The sequence below is a fragment of the Cetorhinus maximus genome, chromosome 6 (genome assembly GCF_964194155.1).
Source record: "Cetorhinus maximus chromosome 6, sCetMax3.hap1.1, whole genome shotgun sequence".
Classification (NCBI taxonomy): domain Eukaryota; kingdom Metazoa; phylum Chordata; class Chondrichthyes; order Lamniformes; family Cetorhinidae; genus Cetorhinus; species Cetorhinus maximus.
This window is the reverse complement of record NC_135884.1, coordinates 38,839,422-38,855,622: the sequence shown is the minus strand read 5'-3', so window position 1 is coordinate 38,855,622 and position 16,201 is coordinate 38,839,422. Positions and strand designations below refer to the sequence as shown.

General features: G+C 40.0%; 1 protein-coding gene across 4 annotated transcripts; it reads right to left on the bottom strand.

The window, feature by feature from the left end:
• Window positions 1–449: 449 nt before the first annotated feature.
• On the bottom strand, window positions 450–15,984 carry cep15 (centrosomal protein 15). Of its 4 annotated transcripts, none has more exons than XM_078543633.1 (5): window positions 15,901–15,984; window positions 15,517–15,665; window positions 10,759–10,882; window positions 4,943–5,017; window positions 450–4,098 (listed from the first exon to the last, which is right to left on the bottom strand). In XM_078543633.1, the coding sequence occupies exons 2-5, from the start codon at window positions 15,570–15,572 to the stop codon at window positions 3,850–3,852; spliced, it is 504 nt and encodes a 167-aa protein (XP_078399759.1). In that variant the 5' UTR covers window positions 15,573–15,665; window positions 15,901–15,984; the 3' UTR covers window positions 450–3,849. The 4 variants fall into 4 exon arrangements, with proteins under 4 accessions (XP_078399759.1, XP_078399761.1, XP_078399762.1 ...); XM_078543635.1 differs by having other exon boundaries at window positions 15,517–15,668; window positions 15,910–15,963; XM_078543636.1 differs by lacking the exon at window positions 4,943–5,017.
• Window positions 15,985–16,201: the final 217 nt, after the last annotated feature.

The following is a 16,201-nucleotide window of genomic DNA, read 5'->3' as shown; positions in this document are numbered from 1 at the left end:
ACAGCATTCGCAGTGCACATGGGTGTTGGGGAGGTGGGAGGGAAAAGGGAAGTCAGACACCGACTCAAGCCAAACTGCAACATAAGCCATGGATTGGGGTCTCACAGCTTTCAAAGGCTGAAGTGTGACATCATAGCAGGGTGGGGAGGGAGCCAACACTTACAGACTGCAGATTTTGAACTACAGTTACAGCAGGACAAGTCCAAGCAGGAAGTCTGGGGCTTGCGCCTTAAATGTACAAACAAGCACTGTAGGACACGGTGGAGATGTCCTCAAAGGCATATGGGGAGTAGAAATTTATCAGCAGTCATGTCCCTGGTCAACGATTCATTCAGCAACAGTCCAGAAAGGAAGCCCATTCACAGCTTTGTATCGTCAGCAAACTTAGTTGAATGCATTATTCTCAACCTCTTCATCTAAGTTGTTCGAGCGATTTGAAACATTGACTCGAGAGATTGCATTTTATTTTCAGAATTGTTTCCATGTCACAAATTTATCTTTTATTTGAAGAATTTTCAGGTTTGAATGTCTACTTTTCTAAAACCAATACTTTATGTCCCACAGATTTTTGCATGATTTCCCCTACCTTACAATACTTTCACTTGGAGATCAACTGACATAGTAATATAGCAATCTAAATACAGCACCATACTCTGAGGACCTTACATGTGAGTCTTAAGCAAATATATTGATAAATTAACAAAACATTTTAATCAAGCACAATTCTGAATGAACTACATGGGCCCAGAATTTACTTTGGTGGACTGTAAGGACCATAAATCATTCCATTAACAGAGTTCTTGCACCATGAAATAGTGGCCTTGACCTTCTAAGGCAAGTTCCATTCGTACTTAGGGTGCAAATCTAGCAATTTCTTGACACTCACGGGAGGGTACAAGTGAGCCTCCATTTTGGCGAGGTGAAAGAACGTTTGTTGTATTTTGCAACGGCCTTGTTTTCTATACATTTATAACAATTGCTGTGAATTAGTAATTACTTTTCCAGCAAATTCTGGGCTGTAATGTTTGATGTAACAACTGTAAAGTACCTATAAAATCATAACTCAAACAAGTCAAAAAAAGTATGATGCAAAAACCAAGGTAATTACATTTCTTTACAAATTTTCTATGACTCACATTCCTCCTCAATATGGATTAACCCTTCACTTTTTTTATTCGTTCATGGAATGTGGGCACCGTGGGTTAGGCCAGCATTTATTGCCCATCCCTAATTACCCATGTTTAGAGGCCATTTAAGAGTCAACCACATTGCTGTGGGTAAGGAAAGCAGATTTCCTTCCCTAAAGGACATTAGTGAACCAGATGGGTTTTTACGACAAATGGCAATAGTTTCATGGTCATCATCAGACTTTTAATTCCAGATTTTTATTGAATTCAAATTGTACCACCTGGTGGGATTACCCTGGGTCTCTGGATTACCAGTCCAGTGACAATGCCACTGTGCCACCATCTCCCCTTAAACTTAACGACTTCCTTATTTTTGCAGCAATGCAGATATTTTCATGTTACCATTGCAGTGCAGTATTAGTGTAATCGTGAATTATGACTGAATATTTGACTTCCTTCTCTTGTCCATCAATTTTCTCTCTTCCCCTCCTATTTGCAGTGTCACCCAACCACATCAAGAAGAAGTAAAATGAGTTGACAGCAAACTCTTTCAAGTAAAGGATACACTATTACAATTAAAATTTTCAAAGGTTTAAAATCTTAAAATTTATCTCCCATTATTCCCTTTAATTTCAGCATTGCAGATTTTTACTAATCCACCATTGGTAGCTGTGCCTTAAGCTGCCTAGACCCCAAGCTCTGGAATTCCCTCCCTACACCGCTTTGCCTCTCTACCTCACTTTCCTGCTTGAAGATACACCTTAAATCTTACTTATTTGACTAAGCTTTTGCTCATCTGACCTCATATCACCCTATATGGCTCAGTGTCTTATTTTATTTTATATTCCTCTTGTATAGATCTTGGAATGTTTTATTAAGTTAAAAGCATTTCACAAATAAGTTGTTGTTACATGCAGATATGTGATTCGCCCTGGAAGATGGCTTCACTGCTGTCAGCAGGCCTCTATCTTATCCAAGTGCTCATTCTTTAACAAGAGCCTAGATCTTAAACTATTTGACAATGGGTTGCATCATAGAGACCAATTCTACCCAAACCTAAAATTCACAAATGTCCTTTCCAACATGCATCACTGATCATTGAAAAATGAGAGCATTGGCTTACTTTTCCCATTACCCATGGAGGTAAATAATAGTACCCCAACACTGATTAGCTAAGTAAACATAGCCAGGGAATTTCGCATTCTGCATAATCCATGCCAGCTGGTTCATTTAACTACTGATGATTTCAGTTCTCATTTATAGTCATACATTTATAGAAATACCCTGTAAATTGATAATGTGCTTTTTTTGCTGTAAATATATTGCCTTTATCCCTAAACATAATGGGCAGGATTTTAAGTGTTGGCACATGGGGGTGGGGCCCACTCGCTGACGTGTAAAATGACACGCGGTGACGTCAGGTGGAACTCCCGACGTCACCACGCCCCATTTAAATTTTCAGGTAGGCGGGGGCGCAGTGAAATCAGCTGCGCGCCCACCAACCTGTCAATGGCCAATTGAGGCCATTGACAGAGTCAATTAAGTAATTAAAGGACCTGCCTATCCAACCTTAAGGTTGGCGGACAGGCCAGGAGCCCCAGCGTGAATTAGAAAAAGTATAAAACCTCATCCATGGGCGGGATGAGGTTTCACGTAGGTTTTTAAAAATTTTAATAAAGTTTTTGTAAAAATTATGGACATGTCCCAACTCATGTGAGTGTCACGTGAAGGGACGTTAGGAAGATTTTATTTTTCTATTTTTAGCTTTTTTACATTTAGATCCGATCTCCCTGAGGCTGAGGCTGCACTTAGCCTCAGGGAGATGAGTGCACTCTTTCGTGCGCATGTGCGAAAGAGCGCACTCTCGATTTTGGGATTCCCCCCCTGCCCGCACAGGAAGCGCATAGCGCTTCCGTGTAGATGTCACGCTGAGCAGGCCTTAATTGGCCTGCCCATGTAAAATGTCACCACGCCCCTGATTGGGGGCGCCGATCGGAAGCGCGCCTGTGCGTGCCCACCCTTCAACGTCGCCCCTGACGGGGGAAAATCCTGCCCAATATATTGTTATTCTCTGAACCAGCTTGGTGCAATTTTCTTCATATAGCTAAAAATTGATTTATCACAAAAAACAGGCATTCTTAATAGGTGTTGTGCCCTCTGCCTGAGTGACCTGATTTTAAATTACTGAAAATCACATGAAAAAAACTACACTGAACCATTTACTAGTGTCCATGAGTCAATTTCTTTATAAATTAAGTAGTCTGTAAAAACTTTTAAAACATCTAAATAAAAAAGCTCTTTGTGAAGTGCCTCCTCCAATTAGTGGAAACTCACCATCCTCATTATTTTGATCAGGAGGTGTGACCAGTTTTGTGAGCAGGCTGGTTTCAAGCAAAATGATTTTTAAACCACTGTGCAAGACTGCAGAAACTCGATTTATGTTTGATGTAATTTACCCTTAAAATTCCCTGATCTTTTGCGCTGATTTGGTCAATTGCATTTATTTTGCGCAGATATAGATTTCTCTGAATTGATTTTATATCATTCCACAATAGAAGTTTACAGAAAAAAAAAATTGCTGTTGAAAATTATGAAAGCAGTAAAGCATTCAGCAGTCAAAGGATTAAGTTAAACTGTCATGCAAAAATGACTTGATCTGTTCAGTTAACAGTAAGTCTTCGAACAAATCTTCCCAAAGTTTAATTGTTAATGGAAGTACTTTCTATGTTATCCTTTTCTTATGAACTTTTGTTCTCTTTTGATTTTGTGTGGGGGGAAACTGAGGAGGTGTCTTGCAAGTTGATGCTGAAGGGGGTAAATTACTGCTTTTAATGGTAACTTTATCTTGAGGATCTTTCTTCTGTGATTTTTTGTCCCTTGGATTCGTCACTTCAACAGGACTCTTTGTTTGCCCCAGTAAAAACTGTTCCCATTTAGGCAGATGTTCTTCAACGGATGCCCAGTATTTTGTCTGGGTAGAACAAACAGAAGTTTCAGAAATAGCAATTATAATTGTATCCTAGTCAATTATATTCTCCCAAACATTACAAACTCATTTGCAGGCAAAACAAAACAACTTTCGGAAAATAATAAAAACTTAGTGTTTTTATATTATTGCATTGTGCATTTCTTCTCCATTTCAGGTTTTTACACCCAATTTGTTATTTATAGATTACGATTTGAGGTTCTATAAAGTCTACAAAACTTATAAGCACATAAAATTAAAAGACCAGATTTTAATTTTCTGAGAAATGTGTTGGCTTGTTACCTTTACCCTTTGCGTTCACGTTGCTCTGTTTCACATACCATCCAAAGGCAAGAAGCCATGCAGGTAATCTGCTCCCTTGCATCTCTCCATGAAACTTTACAGACAGCTGTGAGAAGGTACAAAGAGTGCTGATTTGCAGAAGAAAACTGCAAAGGAGCTGCTGATTCTACTTGAATCAGGATGTAATGCTTTTTCTCACACCAAGTAGTATGCAGAGCACAGGCATACTAAGTTTGATTTTTTAATTTAGAATTCTGATACTTGTCAGAACATTGAGTATGTGCTTCTAATATTTGTTTACAAGCCAAAATGTACCATTTTATCTTGCCCTCACCCCAAAAAAGTTACATTTTAAAAATGATTTCGCCTGTAAGCTATAAACTTCCTCAAATACACAAGGGGGCACTGTACTACAGCTCAAGAAAATCACTCTACACACTCTTCCTCTGTGAATAATGATCAAATCATTATTACATCTTCAAAATTAGTAAACTAAATTAAAATGCTGGTGTAACAACAATGCTCAACATAGGAAGTGGACATGTACCTCAAGAGTGAGAACAGTAGGATGCAGATGTGTACACACTTCAGCTCTTAATTTTTTTTCGGCTACTTCCAAATCCTACAAAAAAATTCTACCTTTAATAAACAAAAATTCAGTAAAACATTTAATCATTATGTTTTATCACATTGAAAATACAGGTTTTAATAATCAAGATTAAAATTCTCATTTAAAAGCTTGTCTAAAGATTAAACCTTAAATATATACACAGATTACTGTGGCAGATAGTGTGCAGGTTGCAGTTACTAGTCCATGCAAATTTGGTTCCTTGAATTAGACCCAACTATAGTGAAGCTATATTTCACAAGGTCTGAAAGAATTGGCAGGGTCACTCCCGATCTAGGGAAAATGCTTTATACCATGACAGCTTGTTCATATAGTTTGAGGGAGATATGCAACTGTAGGACATTAGTTCCTTCTTCTTTCACCCCTCCCAATTCCTCACAAGCAAGCTAGGAATAGGTTTGTTTGAGTTAAACAAAAATGAAAATTTAACAGTTGGAATGGGTTTCCTTAATGGCTCACTAAGTTTATTGATGGCCCCAATTTTAACTCTGTGCAGGGGGGTTACGAAGCAAGTTGGAAACTCGGCCACTACAACACAAAACAGACGAGTTATTTTAACTTCCACACCTCACCAACATGAATTGGAGGCTGGCATCATCTGGAAAAGTCAGGCTGCCTTGGCTGCTTAACGACATAAAGATAGATAAATTGAGACGGTAACTCCAGGAGGGGACTCCTGAAGTGGTGGAACTGGGGCTGGGGAGGCCACGACTTTCTTTGTCGCGGCTAGAAAAGCATTCCTGCTCCTCCTGACCTAGAAACGAAAGTAGAAATAAATCATTCCTGTTTGATCCCCTTCATCTTCCTGGCAGATCCTTACTCTCTTTGGCCTGGTAGGAAAGTGACATGTCCGAGTTATAGTTGCAATCAGGGGCAATGGTCACAATTATTTATTTAAAGAAGGAACCCACCAGTTTTGGGCAAGTGGCTTGGCCACCAGTCCAGAAGCCAGAGTATAAACAGCAGTTGGCAGGATCCAGGCGATTTTCCAGCAGGTAAGTAATCCAAGGCATTTTAATTGCCCACCCATTAAGGTTTCCCTCAGGCAGATAGGGGTATAATCTCCCTCAATTAGTTGCTGAGCCATACATAATTACAAAAACTTGTATTATATAGCACCTTTAAAGTAATAAAATTCCCCAGGGCACTTCACAGATGCATCATAAAGCAATATTTGACACCAAGACACACAAGGCGATAGGGCCGATGGCCAATAGCTTGGTCAAAGAGGTATGTTTTAAAGTGTATCTTTAAGGGTAAAAGACAGACGGAGAGGCAGAGAGCTTTATGGAGCGAGCTCCCTAAGTTTAGGAGGGCACAGCCATCAATGGGAGCGCAGCTAAAATTAGGGATGCTCAAAAGGTCAGAATTAGATGAGCATTGATGTCTTGGAGTGTTGTAGGAATGGAGGAGATTACAGAGTTAGGGAGGGACAAGGCCTTGTTGAGATTTACAAAAAAAAGATGAAAATTTTAAAATCAAGATGTTGCTTGACTGGGAGCAAAAGTAGCTCAGCGAGCACAGGGGAGAAGGGTGAATGGGGCTTGGTGCAAGTAAGGACATGGAAAGCATAGTTTTAGATGACCTCAAGATTTATGGAGGGTAGAATGTGGGAGGCTGGTCAGGAATGCACATAACAAATAAACCTTGAGATGACAAAGGCCTGGATGAAGGTTTCTGCAGCAGGCGAGCTGAGACAGGTGCAGAGGCAGAAGCAGAGGATATTATGGAAATGGGAATAGATAGTCTTAATGATGGCACGGATATGATGTCAGAAGCTCACCTCTGGGTCAAATGTGACATAATGATTGCGAACAGTCTGATTTAATCACAGACAGTTGCCATGGAGAGGGATGGAGTCAGTAGTTACGGAATGAAGTTTGTGATGAGGACTTATGACAATGGCTTCAGTCGACCCAAATTTAATAGAAGGAAGTTTCTGCTTATCCAGTACTGGATATCATGAAAGTAATCAGATAATTTAACATAGGAGTTCAGAGACATGGCAGTGAGCAATGTTCCTAGAATGCATGGCTACACAGCAACTCGGCGGTACCATGCAGAAGTCATGCCCTTTAAGATACCATGATGCAAGGTTGGGCAAAAAATTTAAAGGTATCGTGCACTTAAATTAATAGGCTGCACAACAGAAAAGAGGGTTCACTGGTGGTGAGGTAGAGCTGGGTGCCATCAATGTACGTGTGAAAACTAACAAAATGTTTTCAGATGATATTGCCAAAGGGCAGAATGTAGATCTCAAATGGGGTGTGTCCATGGATGGATCATAGGGGACACCAGAGGGAACGGCGGGTGAGCAGGAAGAGAAGCCATTGCAAGTGATACAAGGCTATTATTAGATAGATAAGAATAGAACCAGTCAGTACAGACCCAACCAACTGGACAACAGTGGAGAGGCATTGGAGGAAGACCCAAGAGATCTGATTTAATATTTGACCTGTGCTGTTAATTGATCTCTAATGCACCGGTGGTAGCAACAGAACTGGTCTCAGCTAGGAGTGTTCAAGTATGCATGTCAGCTGAGGACAGGGTTGGGTTCAGCTGTAATGCTACTAGCTGCTGAATGGCTACTAGCTTGCTAAAATCACCAAGGTTTTCTCATGAATATCTGCAGAAGTGGACTCGTTAAGTAATCTAAAGGAGAAAGAAAGCTGTCAAGAGAAAAGTAAGCAGTTTGGTAACAATATTTTCAGGATCTCTCTGAAAGGAAGAATATTCTACCTCGAACAAACTACAGCATGATTTGTAACTGATTTTACATCTCAGATATACTACGCTTTTTGCATAAGCATGAGGGAAAAAGTCACACCAGCTTCCCATGAACTTAACATTAGCGAGGAGTATCCAAGTCATCACCTCTTTATTATCAAAAAGCAGAACACTACAGACTCATTCAAGCTTGTACTCCAGCAGTGGGAAGGGATGAGTTGGACAGGAAGAAGACTGGCAAGGTTATCCCCCAATGTGAAAGTGGCTTGGGGCAATTGGGGGTTACGGCTCGTAACGAGCTAGCGCAAAGAGCTTCGATGTGCCCTTGAAGGTTGCCAAGAAAGGCAGAGTGGAAGTTGTCGGCTTATCTAACAGGGAATCAAACCTGGGATGGCAGCATAAGGAAGATGGTTGAGGAGTACTGAAGGGTTGGGGTAGGGGATTGGGAAGGCAGAGTACCCTCGAGAGGAGAAGTAAAATGAGACATGATGATAGAAGAGACCCGAGGAGGGGCAAAGGGAAAGCGTTAAAAAGGCAAAATTGGAAACAGATTGCTGTGCTTGGGTCCAGAGTGCACACGAGTAGTGGGCACAGGTTACAAGTTACTTAGGTCTACTTAAACAGAAGTTAGGATACATAAAAACATGATCATAATGGGCAATAGGAAATAGAAACAAAAACAGAAAATGCTGGATAAATTCAGCTGGTCTGACAGCATCTGTGGAGACAGAAACCGAGTTAACGTTTTGATGCCAGGACGGAGTGATACAAGGAAGGAGCCCAAAGTTAAAGTCAGAGGTCCCGTGGTGGAATAATGACGACTTAGAATCAGCATTAAGTGTCAACAAGCTGTTGTTCAAAATTAGAGACAGGTGAAGCAAGTGAAGTCCAGAATTTGATTGAGGGTAGTGTATCGGAGGATGCGCTGGTGTTGATATTTTCATAAGGATGAAGATCCAGGAGGTGTACAGGCTCAGTTGCAAAGTTGGAGGACATCATAAAATCCAAAAGCAGCAGAGGATTTCCCTTCCTAATGTTCTTCTTAGGCAATCACTCAGGATAGAGGATTATTTGCTTCCACTCCAATTCGATGGGTTCTGATATGGCTGATAAGTCCAATGCACAATCTGCAGACTCTGCCACATCCGGGGCAGGTGGTGTTTGAAGGGTTGGGTAAATGGGTTGTTTGGAGGTTTATGGGCTCCCTCTGACGCCTTGGCTTTGCCTCTGCACGTTCCTAACAAAGCCTCCCGATGTGTTCGGTGCCTTCTTGAATGAGCCTTCTCCATTTTGGTCTGTCACCAGCCAAGGTCTCCCATGAGTCAGTGAGTATGTTTGACCTCTTCAGGGATGTTTTGAGGACATCTTTAAAGCAATTCCACTGTCCTCTGAGAGTCTCCCGCCATGCAGGAATCCTGAGTGGAGCAGTTGCTTCAGGAGTCTGGTGTCAGGCATAGCAACGGCAAGCTCCACCCAGTGGTGCTGGTTTTGAGTGACTAGCACCTCAATGCTGGGCAAGTTGACTTGGGAGCTGTTGGACCACTTTCTTGCCACCAGATTTCGAAGATCTTGCAAGGGCACCGCTGGTGGTACTTCTCCAGTGTTTTGAGATGCCTGCTTTATGTTCCCCAAGTCTCTGAAGTTTTAAGAAGCGTGGGAATCACTGCTGCACAGTAAACTATGACCTTGGTTTTGGGTTGAGATTCTAGTCCTCAACACTTTTTTCCCCCTCAGTCAACTGAAGGCTGAACTGGTACATTGGAGGCACTGAATATTCTGGACCAGAACAGACTGAAGCTGAAAAACCAGTCAAACCAATAGCCAGACACAGGCTCAGCAGGTGATTTAAGTCTCAATCACAGCAGTGGTTGGGGATGGGCAGTAGACTGACCCAAGATACTTTCAATATTACCAGAGAAGGAATACAATGGGCAAAAGGGAATTTTAAAAATTAAATCAACTGCAGTTCATACAAGCTGAAAAAAGTAACACAATAAGTTAACTGTGATTAAAAGTGAGAAGATTGTACGAGAAATGTTAGATTACAGGAGTTAGAGAAACTCAACAGATTTGAGGTTGTGGATAGAAAATGTTAAGAGCACTATAAGGATCATATTGTGTATTACAGAATTTTAACTGCACAGGAGGCTACTCAGTTCATTGTACCTGCGCCAGTTCTCTTTTTGTTCTTTTGGTGGTAAACTTAAATTTATGGTTGTACCTGCTGACATTGAAACTGCAGGAATGAATTTCTCATCCATACACACTTTATATTCTCTAATCTTTAACTCACCGACCAGTGAATGTTTTTTCCTGATTTATCAAAACTTTTGAATTTTTTAATGCTTCTATTAGATTTCCTCTTAATTTTCTTTGTTTCCAATCAAAAAGCCCCAGTTTCTCTAGTTTTTCCTCATGTCTCATCTCTGCTATCTTCTTGTTGAATCTTTCCTGTTCCTACTCCATGGACTCAATAATCTCCCTAAAGTAAATTGCCATATTTTCACCTCAGAACGAATAAGAGAAGAAACTTCCAAGGAACTGAGGGGATCAGGTTAAGGGCTCTGTTAAAGCATTGGACAGAGGAATATGATATGATGATGTGTTTGTTATCAACAGTAATCTCTCATCAAATGGAAGAAATAAGATTTTTGTTACCTCATTAAACAGCTTAAAGGTAAATATAATCTATGGCAGTGCAAAAAAGCATGACAAATGATTTGAAGTTGTTATGCACAAAGTTCTAGAGATGTGAAAAATATGCAATAAGATCATCAGTCAATGCCTGTGATCTAAACTATACTAGCAATCAGAGATGATAACAAGCATTTTCCCCTTGAATTTGTGCATGTAAGAGTTATTTTAATTCTTCCAAAAATTTAGTGAGGCTGATGAGCCATCAGAAGTTTACATAACTACTGATTAACACAAACATGTGCAATTCAGAGTTTCGTCCATATTTTAAAAACAGGCAAAAAAAAACCAACTCAAGGGCAACAATAACTTACTTTTAAAAGTGATGCGTTTCTTTCATTAGCTGACTCAAACTCAACTGCTTGCAGTTTTTTCTCATTTGTCTGACTTTCGAGCTTGTTTTCCATTTGTTGAAGCAGCGTATTTCTCAGGCCTAATCTAGAGAGCAAAAATAGAACACAAAATTGCATTGTTCCTGATTCCTGTGCAATTTCAAATAAAAAAGTTGGAATAAAAACACGAGAAATCAATGGCAAAAAAGGCTAATAGCTCAATCTACTAGTACTCAAGTTATTGTGGCAAACTTTTAAATAATTAATTTATACTTCACAACTATTATACATTCACTAAAGGAACAAAAACCCAATCTTGATCAACAAGAAGAATTAAAGATAGTATTAGATTAAAAGAAGAAGCTTATAATATTGCCAAAAAGAGCAAGCCTTAGGGTTGGGAGGATTTTATAATTCAGCAAAGGATGACCAAGAAATCGATAAAGGATACAGGATATGAAAGTAATAAACTAGGCCATAAAAACATATTGAAAATTTTCTACTCATATGCCAAAAGGAAGAGATTAGTAAGAGTAAACATGGGACCCTTAGAGGTAGAGACAGGAGAAATTATAACGGCAACCCTATCACCTGAGTTCTCCCCCTAGGACCCCACTGTCGACACCACTGACCCCGCCCTCTAAGACACCAGTAATCCAGAAACCCAGGGTAATGCTCTGGGGACCCGGCTTCGGATCCCGCCATGGCAGATGGTGGAATTTGAATTCAATAAAAATTTGGAATTAAAAGTCTAATGATGACCATGAAACCATTGTCGATTGCTGTAAAAATCCATCTGGTTCACTAATGTCCTTTATGGAAGGGAAATCTGTTGTCCTTACCTGGTCTGGCCTACATGTGACTCCTGACCCACAGCAATGTGGTTGACTCTTAAATGCCCTTGAATTAGGGGGCAACTAGGGATGGGTAATAAATGCTGGCCTGGCTAGCGACACCCATATCCCATGAATAAAAAAAATAAGGAAATGGCAGATACATAAAATTAATATTTTATAATTATCTTCACCTTAGAAGACAAAACATTCTGGAATCAGTGAGGAACCAAGGGTCTAGTGAACATGAGGAACATAAGGATATTAGCACCAGTAAAGACATAGTACAGGAGAAATTAATGGGACTAAGCTCCGCCAAATTCCCTGGACTTTATGGCCTACACTCTAGAGTTTAAAAGAAGTGGCTAGAAACAATTGGTGCATTTGGTTTTGAACCTCCAGAATTCCCTAGATCCTAGATTGGAAGAGACGAAATATAAACCGGCTATTCATGAAAGGAAGGAGGAGAAAAACAGGGAATTAACTATTGGCCAGTTAACCTGACATCAGTGGGAGGGAAAATGCTAGAATCCATTATTAATGACGTGATAACAGGACACTTCGCAAATCATAACATGATTTGACAGAGCCAACACAAATTTATGAAAAGGAAAGTGTTTGACAAATCTAATTTTGTTTTAATAACTTGTAGTGTGGATAAGAGGGAAACAGTGGTGCAGCATATTTGGTTTTTTAAAAAAAGCATTCAATAAGGTGCCACATATGGGGTTATTACACATTATATGGGTTTATGGGATTTGGGGAAAATGATAGCATGGATTGATGCTTCATTAACAGAAAGAAAATATTAAGTAGGAATAAATGGGTCATTTCTGGGTGGCAGGCTGCAACTAGTGGGGCATTGCAAAAAATAGAAAAGCAGAATATTTCTTAAATGTAGAGATTGGGAAATATTAGTTTTTAGAGGGATCTGGTGTCTTTGGCATGAATCACAGAAAGTTAACACGCAGGGATCACAATAAATTAAGAAAGCAAATGATGTTAGTCTTTATTACAAAGGGATTGGAATATAAAATTAAAGACATCTTCCTGTAATTGTACAGGACCTTGGTGAGACCACATGTGGTGCACTGTGTACAGTTTGGTCTCCTAACCCAAGGAAGAATTAGAGGGAATGTACCAAAGGTACCAAACTGATTCCTGGGATGAGGAGCTTGTCCTATGAGGAGAGGTTGAGTAGGCCAGGCCTAAATTCCCTAGAGTTTAGAAGGCTGAGAGGGGGTTTCACTGAAACACAAAATTCTTAAGTGGCTTCACAGCTTCGATGCTGGGGAGTATGGAATAAGGGGTCAACCATTTAGAACCGAGATGAGAGGGAAATTCTTCACCAAAAGGGTTGTGAACTTAAGGAATACTCTATCCCAGAGAGCTATGGATGCTCAGCCGCTGAGCATATTCAAGTCAGAGATCGTTAGATTTTTGAATACTAAGGGAAACAAGGGATATGAGAATAGTCCGCGAAGACACAGCTGAGGTCTAAGTTCAGTCGTGATCTTATTGAATGGCAGAGCAGGCTCAAGGGGCCAAATGACCTACTCCTACTCCTTTTTATTATGTTCCATTTTAGTATCCAACTATATTTTTGGACATCCCAATGTATCTGGGTAAAAAATCTCTGCCAAGCAAGGCTATAGCAGAAGAGATGCTCATTACACGAGGATTTGGGCTCCCTTCTGCAGAGCTGGAACTTCTCTAAAAGTTATAATTCATCCTCATTCCACTTAGGAGTAGCCTTGTTGCTATTTTTTGCTGTACATTAGAATTGATCACAATGTCCAAAGTGTGGTCTGACCAGTGTATCGTGAAGCATCTGCATAACCTCTGTATTGTTTTGACTAATTATCCTAGCATCACTTAGCATTTTTATTATTTTTGTCACAATGTCTAGATTTTGAAAGTTATGCATCTTATATTACCTCCAGGTCCCTTTCTATATTTCCAACTGCATTTATTGTATGTCTTTGCATTTTTGTTCAACCCAGGTGCACTATTTTGTATTTCTCAATTAAATTTCCTATGTCATTTGTCTATCTTACTACATAACCGATCTAAATTTTTCTACAAACATTTTATTCTATCTGCTTTTTATGCTGCTTTTTCCATTGGTTGGGAGGAAGGAGATGAATGCAGGGATAAAGGACTCCTCATCGGATTGGCAGGAAGCAACAAGTGGAATTCTCCAGAGATCTGTACTAGGACCTCAGTTTTTCATCACATATATTTCTGGGCCATTTTTTACTCTGACCAGGAAATGAATGGCACCAGCATCTCAGGCAGCAGCTTCAAGATTTCCACGTTTGATTGTGCGTACATCAGGTAGCTGGGAGTTGCTGTCAGATCTCTACGCAAATACTGGTAAGTTCTGTTAGGCTCACTGTTATTTCTACAGCAAAATCCAGCCCACTGACTTGAAAGAAGTGTATCAAATTTGTAGGTGTCTTTAGGAGGTAAAGTATATTGCGTGGATTGGAGAAGGAAGTTACAAAGGTACACACCAAAGTAAATGAGCAAAACTATAATAGATGTGAGTTCAATGTAGGGAATTGTGAAGTCATTCATTTTGAGTCAGAGAAACACAAATCAGTATGATTTCCATGGAGGAGTAAGGGGATTTAGTTCTCCATGTGCACATATTACTGGAGGTTAGTCCATAGGTACAAGGATTGATCACTAACATTGTTGCAAGGAAACTTATGCTTATAATCACAAGGTTTAACTTTCTATGACAAGTTTAATGAGCAATTAATGAGAAAATATAGCAAGTTCCAAAAAGAAAAGGGAGGCTAAAGGCAAGATACCGTTTTCAGAAAGCTAGTGGCAGAGCAAAGCAACTCAGATAACAACTTTTGGATATTCACATTTAACCGTATATCTGCTCCCCACTTTAAGTTATTGCACCCTTTACCCATAAATAACAGAGCACATCATTAGCCTTGCCATTATCTTGACTACAAATTCTGGCCATTTCTGTCACTCGAGATTGACAAAATCACTGGTAATGGAATAGCACAGCTTTAATTTTAGGTTTTAAATCTGGGATCACATTCCCCTGATATATCACAACCATTATGCTGCTACACATGGATGACTCTTGTGGTGAACATAACTATGACTCTATTGATCAGTGGTCTAGTATCTATCCAACTATTCACTACATTTAACTTTTTAAATTGAGGGGCAGAAGAGCATTTTTGTATTCCCAATGTGTCTATAGGCAATTATATATCTGATCCATAATGGTGGTTGAATACATTTCCCCTCTAGGAAAGGTTATATATTTGAATAATTTATATCGTCTTGCTATTAATTCTTCAGAAACTCTTGAAGAACAACTCATGCATCATTTGTATAGCTGTTTTAAAGTCAAATAAATTCACAATTAATTTGGTTTGTTTGGTACAAGCAATTGCCAATATAACTGAATTTTTAAGAGCTGGAGATGAAAAATTAATTGAACAAATATTATGAGGTTCACTGGGGTGCCAGATGACACAAGGCAGGCAGAGAAAAATATGGGATAATTTACAGCAAATTCTCCACAATGCAAGTTCACAATGAGCAGATGGTGCGCACCCCTAAAAAGATGAGAAAATCTGACAAACTGGTTCACTCAACTGCACCAATACAAGAGCAAAATTCTGCTGGAATTCTGAAATAAAAACAAATATTCTGAAAATACTCAGAAGGTCAGGCAGCATCTGTGGAGAGTGTTAACGAATCAGGTTGATGACCTTTGATATAGTGGTACAAAAAATTCAAACTGGAATTACAGCAGCTACTTATTCTTTAGTCAAAGTTTAACATAGTCTAGATTTATTGAACAACACTCAAGGCACAAAATACCTAGTTTATTTACCTCAATTCACTTCTGTTAACATTCACTTACATTTCTTCATGACGCTTGCTCAGTTCAACTTCATGGGCTAAATAAGACATTTTCATTTAATGATCGCTGTGTTCTCTTGTGTTCCAAGTGACCCAAATCTTTATTGATGTATCTCAACACACTGAAATAAAAATAAATGCAAGTATCTACTGGTGTAAACAAAATAGAAACAGTTAACGCCAGGTTTTCACTAGGTTCTTGACATAGCTGATAGCTGCATGGATCTGTAAACTTCACCCCCCCCACCCCATATCCGCACACCGAGGCTGGACACTACCTGTTTTATAAAAAAAATTAAGCAGTTCCGTTAAACCAACAAGTATAAAGGGAGTTTAATAAATAAGTCGAAGGAAGCCGTTTATGTTGTTTTATTTGTCGTCATACATTCATCAGCCGTCTGCAGAGAGCTCCAGCGGGCCGAAGCCCAGACCACCTGCCGAGACCGGGAGCGGCGGGCCCGGCCTCACCTGCCGACACCGGGATCGGGAGCGGCGGGCCCGGCCTCACCTGCCGAGACCGAGATCGGGAGCGGCGGGCCCGGCCTCACCTGCCGAGACCGATATCGAAATCGGCGGGCCCGGCCTCGCCTGCCGAAATTGGACTCAATCCAGGCGGCGCGCGCATAGAATTCTGGGACAACAGTACCACATAGGGGCTCTGTCACCATGGCAACTGGATAAAATAG

Coding starts and splice junctions, on each gene's coding strand:
- cep15 (XM_078543633.1), bottom strand. CDS start 15,572: ATGAAAATGTCTTATTTAGCCCATGAAGTTGAACTGAGCAAGCGTCAT. Junction 10,883..15,516: donor AGCAAGCGTCATGAAGAAAT/GTAAGTGAATGT, acceptor TTTGCTCTCTAG/ATTAGGCCTGAGAAATACGC. Junction 5,018..10,758: donor GAAACGCATCACTTTTAAAA/GTAAGTTATTGT, acceptor ATTTTTTTGTAG/GATTTGGAAGTAGCCGAAAA.